The following is a 14,388-nucleotide window of genomic DNA, read 5'->3' on the forward strand; positions in this document are numbered from 1 at the left end:
TTCAGATGCAAGAGCCAGGTGAAGTCAAGTTTTCTTTTCCCCTCAACCTAGCTGTCCCTGGCATGACTTACTGTGGTATACATTCAGATGTCACAGTAAGCCGGGGGGTGGGGGATGAGTTCTTACCGTAAACAAGCAAGCATGCTGATGCACACTGCATGATAACTCATGCTTAGCTCTTCCTGCCAGCTGGAATGGTTAAATAAGCCAGGGACGTTCTATCAGGGATTTGTTTAGCATGAAGTATGAACCAGGAACTCTGGTTTGTAACTGTCCTAACAAGCCATAGTCACAAACCTACAGTACCAGTATGCTTGCTCATTCATGGTAAACCAGAAATAATAAAAACTCTGGCTTATCATGCCATACAAATTGGGCCATTGGGTTTTTCAAGCTTTTTATCAATTAACTGTTATTATTTTTCAATGGATTGCACCTTGTTTAAAGAGAAAGATGAAAATTATAATATAGTGAGGATATTTTGCATAAATTACCTTGAATTTGAAATTCATAAAATAATGGGAGTAATAAAAATCCATTCCTAACCCTTAAAACCACCCCATTATTCTCCTTTCCAAACTTAAAATAGTGAACATAGTTTAAACAATACCAACGTCAAAACAATAATGATGAAAACATATTATACTAAATAAAACTAAAAGCAACAATAGCCAAGTCAGCGAAAGTTGTGTATAAGATTAATATTTATGATTTTTCATTAAAATGTGATTGTCACTAACTCTGTGCTTCATTTATAGCATTTCAAAAGCATAATTTATACTACCTCATCACTTTCAACCAGTTGTTATTCTGAACCAATGCTTAGTTAGGCATGGTAATAGATTGGATGAGAGCCAACAGAGTGAGACTCAATCCAGACAAGACAGAGATACTTGTTGTGAGTGCTCTTGTCTGCCCGGTTAAATCGTATTGTCTGTTCTGGAGGGGTTACATTCCCCATAAAGGAGCAGGCTTGCACTTCAGAGGTCCATCTTTATCACTAGAGGTACAGGTAGCTTAAGAGTCTTTTATCATTTTAGGCTGGTATATCAATTTACGACTCTGTCTGGACAGCCTTGCAACAATAATTCACACTCTGGTAACCTCCTGTTTAGATCATTGCAAAGTTGTATACATGGGTTTACCTTTGACAACAGTCCAGAAACTTCAGATTCAAGGTTAGCTAGACTGCTACCTGGGACTAGCCTATGTGACCATATTATGCCAGTATGTCTTCATGCCTGCCAGTCCATTTCCAGGGCCAATTCAGTGCTGGTTTTGACCTTTAAAGCCCTAAACAGCTTGGGGCCAACTTACATGAAGAAACGTCTCTTCTCATATGTATCTACCTGGATATTTAGGTCATTATCTACCAAATGATGGGAGGTGGGAAGCTACAAGAGACACAAATCAAGTATAAAACCAACAACAGTATAAACAACCAATTAGTATAAAAGCACAATAAAAATACTATATAAAAGCACAACCAGGGCAAAACCAAGCAGCAATAGAAACAATTATAAAGATTTAAAATACAGATTTAAAACAGCAAGGTTAAAAGGCTATACTGGGAGAATAAGAAGGTCTTCACTTGGCATCGAAAAGAATATAACGTAGGTGCCAAGTGAACTTCTCTACAGAGTTCATTCCATAGCTGGAGTGCCACAGCAGAGAAGGCCGTCCTCCTGGTAGCCACCTGCCTCACCTTCTTTGGCAGGGACTCACTGAGAAGGACCTCTGAAGATGATCTTAGAGTTCAGGCAGGCACATATGAGAGGAGGCATTCTTTCAGATAACCTGGCCCCAAGCCGTTTAGGGCTGTGAATGTTAATACCAGCTCTTTGAATCGGGCCCAGACCTGGACTGGCAGCCAGTGAACCTGAGAAAGGGCTGGTGTAATGTGGTCTTGTTGGCCAGTCCCTTTTATCAGTCTAGCTGCCCTGTTTTGTACCAGCTGAAGTTTTATCTTGACTTTTATTCAGCTGGTTGTATTTTTATTATTATTATTATTATTTTATGCATTATGTGTTAATGTCTTATACACTGGCCAGAGAACTTTGGTTATTGGTGGGTTTGAAATACAATAAATAAATCAATTGTTAAGAATGAGCCAGGAAAGAAAAGTTAAAATGGAGAGGACAGTACCTGTTGCCCAAATACTGACTCTGCCATTTTGAAGTTTCATACTGTGACTGTGCCTCGGAACGATTTCCAAAAGAACATGATCATTAGTATTATCTTACTGTATTTTCAGCATAAGGTAAATGATGGATGAGAATAATATTATTTTCCTTTGCTACAATTTATGCTCTAATGAACGTAACAATGATGAAAATATACTAGTTTTTAAGTAAAATATAAAAAGATTAATTGAGATTGGGAGGAGAGAAAGGAAAATTAGAGGAAACAGGGCTTTACTGGTGCCAAGAGAATTAAGTGTCCTAGTACCTTAATCCTAAATACATTATTTCCAAACCATCGAAAGGGCAGCTCCTTCTAAGTCTCATTGAAATTAATGGGATTTAAGGTAGTCATGATTAACTTGTCTTACTGATTCCAATGAGTCTTGGGGCAGGTAATTTATTCTGAATTAGGGCTAACACTTTTGATGGAACTTCCTTCAAAATGAGGATGGTTAGCACTGCAGCTGCAATTATCAAATTTATCATTGATCAGGACTTCCAGTTTAAAATTACAATATTGTACACACTTGCTGGGAGCAAATCCATTAAAATAAGTAGAAATTACTTCTACACAGGTATTAGCATCAGGCTGCATGTGTACTCAGAATAAAGATTCCAGGTTGAGTTTTTTGCTTTTTTTTATGCCCACATGTACACTCCTTGGCATCATGTTTCATACTAGGTTTAGCATTTGGTCAGTATTTCCAATAGCTAGCAAATCAGTTACTACCCACATCAATCTAAAAATAAAATTTCTCTACTTTTCATCATATCCAGTTCATTGTTCGGGATGTGTTTTAATCACAAACACAGAGAGAGAAACAGGCAGTAATTTGTACATTTTCTACTAGAGTCCAGGCTTTACAGGAAGAAGCTATTGCCTGCTTTTCAAACAACAAAGGCATAAACTGCACTTTAGAGTCTGTGTCAGGTCATTCAAAGAATGAACCAATCAGCAAAACAATCCATGCTGGCTCTATTGTAAGGGAAGTCAAAGTGTCTCTGATGATGGAAGCAGGAAAGCTTTTGTTCTCCCTGACATCTAAATCAGAAGACTGAGCGTCATCACAAGGGGAAAACCACGATTGCTTACCATCGCTTCTCCACCCATGCAGTTTTCCCTCATTGCTTCCTCTTTTGAAAGAGGAAGTAAACAACGTGCACATGGCCCATTCAGTGGGCTGTTTTAATTGCGCTGCTTCTCCTGCACACAGCAGGCGATAGCAGCAACTTCTGTCTAAAAATAAGTCAGATTACTGGGGTGTTGTTTTTTTTTGTCACGTGAAGAAGGCTAGAAGAGGCAGGAGGCGCACAGGAGGCAGGCAGACAACGTCATGAGAGGAACCCACGAAAATCTGTGAGCACCCACTAATGAGCATGCAAATAAAATGCTCATCTGATGGAGCTCTAAAGGAAGAGAGAGCTGCCTTTCCCGATGTGTCTTTTAACCAGGGACAAACCCAGAGCAACTACTAAAAAGCCAACAAAGACAATGATGCATGTCCTGAAGCTTCAGTGTGTGCTATATGAAGAGAAGTAGGGTATTAAAAAAAAACATATATACAAACACAATGGTAATTTCCCCCCTCTAAAACACATATTGATCAGTATACTAATCACATTGCAATCATTAGTATAGGTCAAATGGCCAATCGAAAACCTTCAAAAGTGCACAGTTAAAACATTAGTCTGACCCAAACGCTGGAGTTAGCAAAAGCTGACAAGGGCATGGGAATGTCATCAGCAGAAGAGCCAAGGAAGGTACAGCCAAGACTTTTGAAGACTTGGTCATTGAAAGACAGGAGCAAAGGGGACAAACAGGCAGCTTTGTGGTCCAGAAGACTTCTCGGAAGCTGTAACGGTTACTAAAAACTTGGAATAAACAAGGCAGATAGGCAGAGGACAAGAGTATATGGAATAGGCCGTAATATCTTAAGTACAGAAGCCCATCAGATTTCAGGGTAAACTATTCTCAGGTCTGATAGTTTAGATGAGGTATTTAAAGAAATGTAAGGTTTTAAAAAGCCATTGCTCCCTACAACTCCTGACATATGAAGTCCTGGAGGAGGGATCCCCACTGCAAGCAGTTATCATGATTCACAGCTTTGTAAGATGAATCTGCATTTGGATTTTCTGTGTAAATAGGATAGCTATAGGCCAAACTAAACTTTCAGGTAATCATGCGTAACAGAACCCCCTGCTCTCCAACCGCAGGGATATTATTTTCTTTTATTTATTCCCCCCCCTCCCGCAGTGGGAAGGGGGTGGAATTGTCAGGAATTGACTTAGCAGAGATTAAGCAGCAACACAGCAGCTTCAGCGTTTGATTCTTCTGCTTGGTTTCTGAGCGCCTTCCTTCAGGAAGAAATATACTCACGACACGTAAAGCTTTCTTCAGCAAAGATTTTACTGAGGCATATAACGTTTTCTGTACAAAATACATCTAGCATACACAACATCGCCAACCAGCATCCACCAACACCAATATTACATCTGTACAACTTTATATACATTTCATACATAGTATTGCACTCAGTTTCATCAGCCAATTATTCAATTAACAGATGAGTCAGGAGGCCACCTCCCTTGTCCTTGACATTTTACAGTCCAGTACTGATGTGTAACACCTGTAGAAAATCGAGGATCCAGAGACTCTGCCAAAGACTTATTTTTTCTTCCAGGGCTTAACCCTCTGTGGGTAAATTTTCCACCATGACAGGAATTTGGGGACAAAACAGTAAGGGAAGAAGCTTAAATCTCCCCCTCCCAAATTGCTATGATCCCAATCAAGATAAAGGCAGCATGTGCTTAGCAGAATGTTTTGCTTGGCCCTATATCTATAATTTTAATAAAACTCCCTTAGGGTGCAATCCTATGCATGTATAGATAGAAAAAAGCCCTACAGCTCCCAGCATTCCCCAGGCAGCATGGCTGGCTGGGGAATGCTGGGAGTGTAGGGCTTTTTTCTGTCTAAACATGCATAAGATTGCACTCTTAGTTTCACTTATAACATGACTATTGTGTTCAAGAAGGTGGGCAGAACACTACAAACCAAGGTTTCCCCTGTGGGATGTGATTTATAGAAAGTTGCCTAAAAACAGACTTGTGCATTGTATGGTGTGTCCCCCAACCTTCTACACATTTTAAACTACCTCAAATGTGAATTCTAGTGACACCTGTCCTGTTCTGTTGTCCCTTAAGATTCACAGGGGAAGCATGTAGCAAGATCAAGGCAGAAAGAAAGTAGAATCTTTGATAGCTCCAAGTGTTTCCTGCTGGCTGGAATTCTCTCCTATTAGGATAATAGGAGGATGTTGTCTCAGCAGGGAGCTAAAGCCAACCCAAGCCTTAAGTAGGCTGATGACCTATAGTGTGGTTAGCTCCATCCCTTCTGTAGGCACTGACTGGATTGTTAAATACCTCCTGATTGTGAGGCCTGAGACGTCTGCAAGGCTGGGGAGATGGAAGTTCTGCCAGAGACTCATTCTGATCCAGAGGACATATGGCAGGGCTATGTCCTCTGGACAAGAGGGCCCTGAATAAAGCACTAACTGTCCTAGCCCTGAGAAAGTAAGAGTGTGTCTCATCTTCATCAGTACCCTCTGCTACATACTATAGAAGGCCCAAAAGTTAGGAGTCATAAAAACCACAATCTCGAATTACCTAATCTCAGCAACATTGTTTCGGTAAGGTGGGGGATGGCAGCTGAAAGGAAGCCTTTACCATGTTCCAAGGGGTGACAAACATTAATTATACACAGGAAAATGGTGTACTTTTTGAAAGGTATTTGTTCTGCCTATGCACACAAGCGCAGCCTGGTTTACTGAAGAAAATGGTCAAGGTAATTAAACATGTTATTCTGTTGAAAGCATAGTTCTCAATCACACAGCATGCACCACTGTGCACTTTGACTTTTTCCCCCCTAAAAGGAACTGATTATTAAGGCTCTGAGTACACTGCTCAAATGTGATTGCTTTCTAGTCTAGAGAGCATAAAAAGACATACTTTTATTTATTTAAATTTATTTAAAATCACTTCAAAAGTGGAATGACAAATCTGCACTCCAAGCAGCTTTCTACTTTTTTTGCCATTCCACAAAAAAGGGTGGGTGGGATAGATGTCAAAATTAGACATTAAAACAGAAACAGAGAGAAATCAGTGAGGTGGAATATTTCAAATTCTCGGGGTTACCATCCTTACGCAACATAGAGTTTTGAGCCACCTTAAAGTCTAATAGGTTTATTGTGGCATACACTAGAGCTGACTAAATTAGATCTATGAAGTGCTATCTTTAGTTGGCAGATATGCACACGCCAGTATTGTGATGTCTGTCAAAAGGAAGTTGAAGCAAGGAGCTCCAGATCTGGAATTCAAAAATGTGTTTAGCTTCCCAGAGTCCAAACAAGGATTATTGGTCACTTTCACAAACGGAAAAGGGAAATGTTTCCCATTTTGATTATGTGCGCCTTTCGTGTTTTGTGCTCAAACAACTGTTAGATATTTCTAAATAATGTTCCAGCCATTCTGCAACTTATGCAACCTTTTCCTATTCCGAAACAAGACTAGCATACACATATGTCTGCCGAAGTAAATATTGCAGACTAACAGATGGAACATACTCCTACACACACAATTTATGTTGCATTTCTATTCTCTTTAGTTCTCACTGTGTTAACCAGATTTATCCTATTCTCTAACTCAGCCTTCTCGAACCACCTTTTACATATGACGAAGTCAGCTGCTGGCTTGGAAAGCTCACAATAGATAAACCAATTATTCTCCAATGTGCTATTGCAGATTTTGACTCTGTCCAGATGCCATGCTGGTTAAGCATTTTGAGCTAAATGTTATGGTTTAGGGTGTCGTGTAAACCACGACTTAGGATGTCATGTGAACTATTCCTAACCACAGTTGCTACATAACCACAATTTAAACATTTCCTGCAAAAGGGTTAACAGCCTAAACATAGCTTTGTGTGTTGTCTGAACAGGCTCTTTGAGCTTCAGCCCACCAGCCTTATATTGTAATAATAATAATAATAATAATAATAATAATAATTTTATATAGCACCATCCGTGTACATGGTGCTGTACAGAGTAAAACAATAAAATAGCAAAACCCTGCCACATAGGCTTACATTCTAATAGAATCATAATAAAACAGTAAGAAGGGGAAGAGAATGCACCAAACAGGCACAGGGTAGAGTAAAACTAACAGTACAAAAGTAAGATCAAAATCAAGTTCTAAAAGCTTTAGAAAAAAGAAAAGTTTTTAGCTGAGCTTTAAAAACTGTTCAAGCGAAATCTATGCAAAAGACTCAAATGACTCTGACATTATAGTCTGCTTTAACTGTGAAGGACTCAGATGACGTCGACTATGTCCTACTGTGATTGTGATGCTTCCCCCACCCCATTATAGTGAAATATTTTGGTGCGGGGAAAGTCTGGTTCTTCCAGGTATGCAAAAACACATCGCTCAAATTTCAACATGTGTTTTCACCCATCATTTTCAATGCACTGTACTGTGGGCATGTTTTCAAGGGGCGGTATTGCTGATGAAGGAGAGGAGTGTGCAAATTCAAATCCTTTCCTCCTCCTTCTTCTGAACTCCCTCGCTCCCTCCTGGCAGGGAAACAGGAGCAGCTCCCCAAGTTGAACAAGCAAAAAGCATCATCAGCATCCCTTACCCACATATATACAAATCAAGCAGACAGAATAGCGAGGGAGGAAAGGAAGGTGTGTGTGGGGGAGACTCTTTAGATCTGTGTGTGTTTTTAACCATTTTCCACTGCAAAGGAAGGCATTCTGTAGGTCCTTAAGAGAGCGCTCTTCAAAGCAAGACAAGGCTGGTCAGTTTCATCCAAATGTCTGGTCAGTTTCAAGCAAAGGCCTTTGGCTGTTTCTGAATCTCTCTCTGTATGTGTGTCCTTTTCCATCCTACTTTGCCCCATTCCCCTACCCACTCCTTGCTCTCCGGGGGGGGGGGGGGGGCTCAACATCACAGACACAGGCTGTGTGTCTCTTCCCTTATAGATTCATCTCCCTAAAAACATGTATTGCTCTTGTTCTTATTTGAATGGGAGTTGGTGGGGGAAGGACACAGATTGTACTTCCATTCCTTTGAGCATCTTAAGCTGAGTGGGGGATGGCAGGAGACACAAACAGGGGGAAGCAGAGATGGAAATGTTCTCCATGGGGGGGGGAATCCTGCATCTCTCCACCTTTTTCTTTTCTTTTTAACAATGGGGGGTCCAGTTTTTATTGGGAGCCCCCACACAGGAAAGGATGGCTTAATCTTCTCACAAACTCTGATTTCCCTCTCAATTTCTCTGTCATTGGAGGTCCTGGTGCTGCATTTGAAGTCTCCTCCTCCGTATATTGGGAGCTGAGATGGCCACTTCCTACCTCGCTTCGCTCCCCCACCCTAGCCACCCACTTTGTGTTTCCCCCCCCACTTTTTAAAGTTGCAAAAATTAAGACTGCAATCTGAGGGGCTCTAATTTGGAAATGCATTCCATTGAACTCAATGGGATTTATTTACTGAGTATTTATTTATTACATTTCTATACCGCCCAATAGCCGGAGCTCTCTGGGCAGTTCACAAAAATTAAAACTATTCAAAGTATAAAACAACAGTATAAAAGCATGCAAAAGAGTTCACTGCTGTCTTACGTAACATTCTACTTTGGTGTTCAGTAACAAGAGAAGCAAATCCCAATCCCTGTTGTCAGAGGGGGCGTTGTCCCCACTTCAAACAACCAATAAACGGTAGAAGGAGGTACAAAGAAGATCTGGAGGGTGGGGATAAATACATGTGTGGGTGAACCTCAACAGATCTCTGCAATGCGCTACAGCAGAGGTGTAAGTTTACAAGTTTTCATATGCTATATAAGCACTATATAACCCAAATGGGATAATTCAAGGGTAAACCAGAACAAAAGTGTATGTGGGATGAACCTCTTAGTGATCTTGCTGCTAGAGACTAAGGACCAGTTCATTAAAGCATCTCTCTCTCTCTCTCTCTCTCTCTCTCTCTCACACACACACACACACACACACACACACAGAATGTGCTATTTCCCATCATGGAGAAACACACACAAAATATTAAGATTTTTTTTTGTGCTGCTTCCACTGTACAAAAATTGCACTGGCATGTAAGCCCAGATATGCAATGGAAAATAAGGCATATTGTCGTACTTTTCGTGACTGCTTTTTGCACCACACACATGGGGGAAAGCTACATTTGAGACTGTCTGAATGATTGAAGCCTAACATGGGTACTCTTCCAGGACAATTTTGAATTGGGCCAGTTCTCGTAAATGCTGATCAGGGCAACCTCTCATTTACTTCAGCCTGTGGCATTGTGGCAAGTCTCCCTTTTGGCGAGTCGTCTGCCATGCGCAGAAGAGGCCAATTTTTGCATCCCACTTTCAAGCTAAGTCAATGTAGATTAATCATGGCACGCAAAACACACTGCTTTTTGCTCATGGTGAATGAGTCACACACATACTTGCCCAGAGGTATAGAAAAGAACATCTACAATCACAAGTAAACCAACTCCACTCACAGGCATACATTGGAAAAATGGCAGCCGGGGTGGGTGGGTTGGGGTTGAACTTTCCCACTCCTTATCTAACCTGCTTATGAAACAGAGCTCAAATAGTAGCAAAAGGATAGCCATACCATATTACATGATTAAGTGGAGAATACACTTTCAGGAGGAAAGAGTAAGGTGGTTCATTTCTTTCATTTTAATCTATACATCAGAGGTGCTGAACCTCAGACCTGGGGACCCAATCCCAATGTCACCAGGGAAGGATCTACACTACTGCTTATATTGGTTTATAATGGTTATGACAACTGTTCAGACCCAGGACACATTACATATACCGTTTTCATACTGTTTTTAAAGTGTTATATCCTGCTTGGTGTAGATCGGCCCCAGGTAGTTCCCATTCCCCCCCCCCCAATTATCTATTGTTTGAAAGTTTCCTGGGCCAGATCTACCCCAAGCAGTACAGAGCACTATGAAAGCGGTATATGGTATGTGTCAATGGGCCCCAACAGTTGTCAGTGCACTTTAATACAGCTAAAAAGCAGTAGTGTGGCTCCTGCCTCTTATATACTGCTGTCATATCACTTTCATAGTGCTATATCCTGCTCGGTGTAGATCTGACCCTGGTCTTTGTAAAGTTTTCCCCCTGTTCTAAAAGCTCCAACCAATGAGCGTTTTACTGCACACTCATTACTGGGCACTCCCGGATTGCTCACATGATGCCGTCTGCCTCTTGCGCATCTTCCGCTCCTTCTGGCCTTTGTTGCACTGCAAAAAAAATAAAAATAAAATCACAACTCAGAAAAAGTCTGGTTGCTGCTCTCTCCCACCGGACTGAATGGGCCTAATTACTTCCTGTTTTCAGGAAGCGATGTCGGAGCGATGACAGAGAAGCGACAGGAGCCGCACATTTTGACCGAGATGTGATGGGGCTCTAAGAAGCTGCAGTGCCTTTCCTAAGGCTGTTACTGGCAGTAACAGTGCTGGTAATTTAGCCCTCTGTCTGAAAGAGGTTTAACACCACTATTATAAACAGACCCTCCAGGCAGAAAGTTTATAGTGCTGGCAGTAGGGGTAATTTAAGTCAATGAAAAATAGCAGAACTCTAAAGAGAAGTAAACTGGATTACTTCTGGATTTGGACGTTCTGCATGGCTACCTCACCCAATTGGAGCTCCAACATCCAGAGGAAGTATTCATATAAATATGAGATGCTGGTGATGGCGGAGTTGCCATCATGTTCTACTGTGGCCTTCCCAGAAGCATCCTGGGAGGGGGGGCGGCATTTTGAAAACAGGACTCTGGACTAGATACGTCATTAGTCTGGAGGAGCAAGGCAGTTCATAAGTTTAAATTATAGTTGATGATGTTATTTAATGATCAGTACTGATTTCAAGAGTCCTTGTGTACAGAACGTAGAGTGCCCCCCCCCCACCAAAAAAACACCTGAGAATCCTCTCAGGTTGAATCCGATCTTTGTGGGGGTGGAGCATGCAACATGGAACTCGCAGGCTCCAATGCGACACCTTCCACAGTGCCCGTCGTTGTGCCCCACCCTGGTCAATTTTCAAAATTTAAAATTTGGAGATCCCCGCAAAAAAAAAAAAAAAATACCAGCAGCCAGAATTTCCTCAAAGTAAAGTGAGGTCTTCTAGCCACTGCCATCTTCATTTCCCATGAAAGCCTCTGGATTGCATGTGGAGCTTACAGGCATTCTTAGGAGATGAAGATGGCAGGCAGCAGCAAACTGACGCTTTCCTCTGAATGCTGCTCAGCCATCAAAAAGAAAAGAAAAAAGAGGGGGGAGAGAAAAAGGGACCCCTATCACTGCTTTTTGGTATGCACAGGGAAGGCTTAGAAAAAGCAGCAGCAGGCTACGGGGAGCAACGGGAGGCTATGGAGGGTAGTGGGAAACCAGCTAGCAGCAACCTGGGCCAGATCTACACCAAGCAGGATATTGCACTATGAAAGTGGTATGAAAGCAGTATATAAGAGGCAGGAGCCACACTACTGCTTTATAGCAGTATTGAAGTGCACTGACAACTGTATACCACTTTCATAGTGCTATATCCTGCTTGGTGTATTATTATTATTATTATTATTATTATTATATTATATTATATTATATTATATTATAATTATTATTATTATTATTATAGCACCATCAGTGTACATGGTGCTGTACACAGTAAAATAATAAAATAGCAAAAACCTGCCGCATAGGCTTACATTCTAATAAAATCATAATAAAACAATAAGAAGGGGAAGAGAATGCACCAAACAGGCACAGGGTAGAGTAAAACTAACAGTATAATAGTCAGATCAAAATCAAGTTCTAAAGCTTTAGAAAAAAGAAAAGTTTTTAGCTGAGCTTTAAAAACTGCGATTGAACTTGTAGTTCGCAAATGTTCTAGAAGAGTGTTCCAGGTGTAAGGGGCAGCGGAAGAAAATGGACGAAGCCGAGCAAGGGAAGTAGAGACCCTTGGGCAGGTGAGAAACATGGCATCAGAGGAGCGAAGAGAACGAGCAGGGCAATAGTGTGAGATGAGAGAGGAAAGAGAGGAAGGAGCTAGACAGTGAAAAGCTTTGTAGGTCAACAGAAGTTTATATTGGATTCTGAGGTGAATTGGAAGCCAATGAAGAGATTTCAGAAGTGGAGTAACATGGTCAGAGCAGCGAGCCAAGAAGATGATCTTAGCAGCAGAGTGGTGAACAGAAACCAACGAACTGATGTGAGAAGAAGGAAGGCCAGTGAGAAGAAGGTTGCAGTAGTCCAACGGAGAAATAACCAATGCATGAACAAGAGTCTTGGCAGAAGAGACAGACAAAAATGATCAAATCCTGGCAATATTATACAGGAAAAAAGACAGGATTTAGCTACTGCCTCAATAGGAGGAATAAAGGAGAGCGAGGAGTCAAATATAGGTGTAGATCTGGCCCTGGAGAGAGGATTGTGTGCATAGATGTGTGTGTGTTTGTGTGTGTGTGTGTGTGTGTGTGTGTGTGTAGAGAGAGAGAGAGGATTCAGAGGAGAGATTTTGGAGGGATCCTGAAAGCAAGAAAGTGTTGTTGTGTCTGTGCTTGTAGGGAGGAAGAGAATAAAGGGGGATGTGTGTGCCTGTATGTATACATCTATGTACACATGTGCATTGGATACACTGTGTGTGTGTGAATAGATAGATAGAAAGGGTGGTGGTGAAAGAGTGCACGTGTGTATGGAGTGATCCATGAGGGGAGAGATAGACGATGCATATATGCATGGGTGATTGTCCAGTCTAGCTTGGTGGTCTTGTGTGTGTGTGTGTGTGAGTTGAATAGCAGAGAAGGGATGAGGAAAAGAAAAAGTTTGCCTTTTGTGAAATGGGTCTCTGTTCTGTGGGTTCAAAGGAATTGTTTTGTGTATTGGGGCTCTGATCCCAAAGCTGCCTTTTTGGAAGGTTACTTAGCAGGACAGTCCATTTAATTTCCAAAGGTGCCCCAAATGCTTAGACACACACACACACACACACACACACACACACACACACCTGGCTCTATGTAGATTCGAAATGTTTGCACTGTTTGGGTGGTGGTCCTTCGGCTGTGCTTGCCCCCTTCCCCGGCAAATGACCAGTTTGGAGTCGGCCCTGTCAAATGTGCTGGGCACCTTCAACCTTGCCTCTCCGAATTCTACCCACACCTGAAGTCCCCGACTTACTTCGGAATAAACATGCATAGGACCAGGCCGAAAAGTCTTGCAAAAAAGGAAACCTATTTTTGGCCCCTTTGAAACGATCACACATCACCAGAACGCTCGGTTTCAAGCGAATGCTAATCTGTCGCCGGCACTTCGCGGCGGTTTCCGGAGAAGAGCAGCCCTCCTCGCACGTGATTTTATTTTTAAAGACAACAGTGGGGACACAAGCAGAGCGCCCCGTCCTTTCAGAAGACCCGAAAGGCTTCTCCTGACGGGCCTGGGGGCTGAGCAAAGAGCCCACGCGGCCCCATTCTCAACCGGTCCCCAAAACAGCTTGGAAAGAGGGCAGGGAGAGGGAGCCCCGGTGGGACCGCTCCATTCATTCATTCATTCATTCATAGTCAGCGACTCCCCTCCTCTCAAAGGGAGTGAATGGAGGAAAGGAAGCAGGCAAGGGAGGGGAGGAGGGAGAGAAAGCCGTTCAATAGACGCTGGAAAAGAGAAAGAAGCACACACACACACACACACGCGAGCCGGCGAGGGGCGCGCACAGCAGACGCGCGCAAGGGCGAGGAGCGGCTCCAAAGCCAGCCCCCCTCCCGGCTCAGCAACTCCCTTCGCCGCTCTCGCTCTTCCTCGCCGCCGCTGCTCCCCTCTTTGTTGCGAAAGCCGGGGTGGGGGGGAAGCGAGCTGCCATGTCCTCCCCCAAGAAAGGCTTCTACCGCCAGGAGATCACCAAGACGGTCTGGGAGGTGAGAGAGCGCTACCGGGAGCTGCAGTCGGTGGGATCGGGAGCCTACGGCGCCGTCTGGTGAGTGGGGTTGTTGGCTGAGGCAGTGGGGAAGGGGGGGGGGGATCCGGAGGGCGCATCGCGTCCGCCTTGCCCCCTCTCGGTGGGGGCGCGAAGTGGACTACTCAGCCCCGGAGGTGTACGCGCTTCCGACTCCCTTCTTTCCCCCGCACGCCCTCCAGC

General features: G+C 42.9%; 1 protein-coding gene across 2 annotated transcripts in view; it reads left to right on the plus strand.

The window, feature by feature from the left end:
* Positions 1 to 13,958: 13,958 nt before the first annotated feature.
* The window catches only part of MAPK12 (mitogen-activated protein kinase 12), a 35,414-nt gene continuing 34,984 nt past the window's right edge, over positions 13,959 to 14,388 (plus strand). The window contains exon 1 of one of the 2 annotated variants that reach the window (XM_063134085.1): positions 13,959 to 14,226. In XM_063134085.1, the coding sequence (XP_062990155.1) occupies positions 14,111 to 14,226 (116 nt within the window). In that variant the 5' untranslated portion in view covers positions 13,959 to 14,110. The remainder of the gene's footprint in view (positions 14,227 to 14,388) is intronic. The other variant, XM_063134086.1, reaches the window with a different exon arrangement.

Source organism: Elgaria multicarinata, chromosome 9, assembly GCF_023053635.1.
Source record: "Elgaria multicarinata webbii isolate HBS135686 ecotype San Diego chromosome 9, rElgMul1.1.pri, whole genome shotgun sequence".
Taxonomy (NCBI): domain Eukaryota; kingdom Metazoa; phylum Chordata; class Lepidosauria; order Squamata; family Anguidae; genus Elgaria; species Elgaria multicarinata.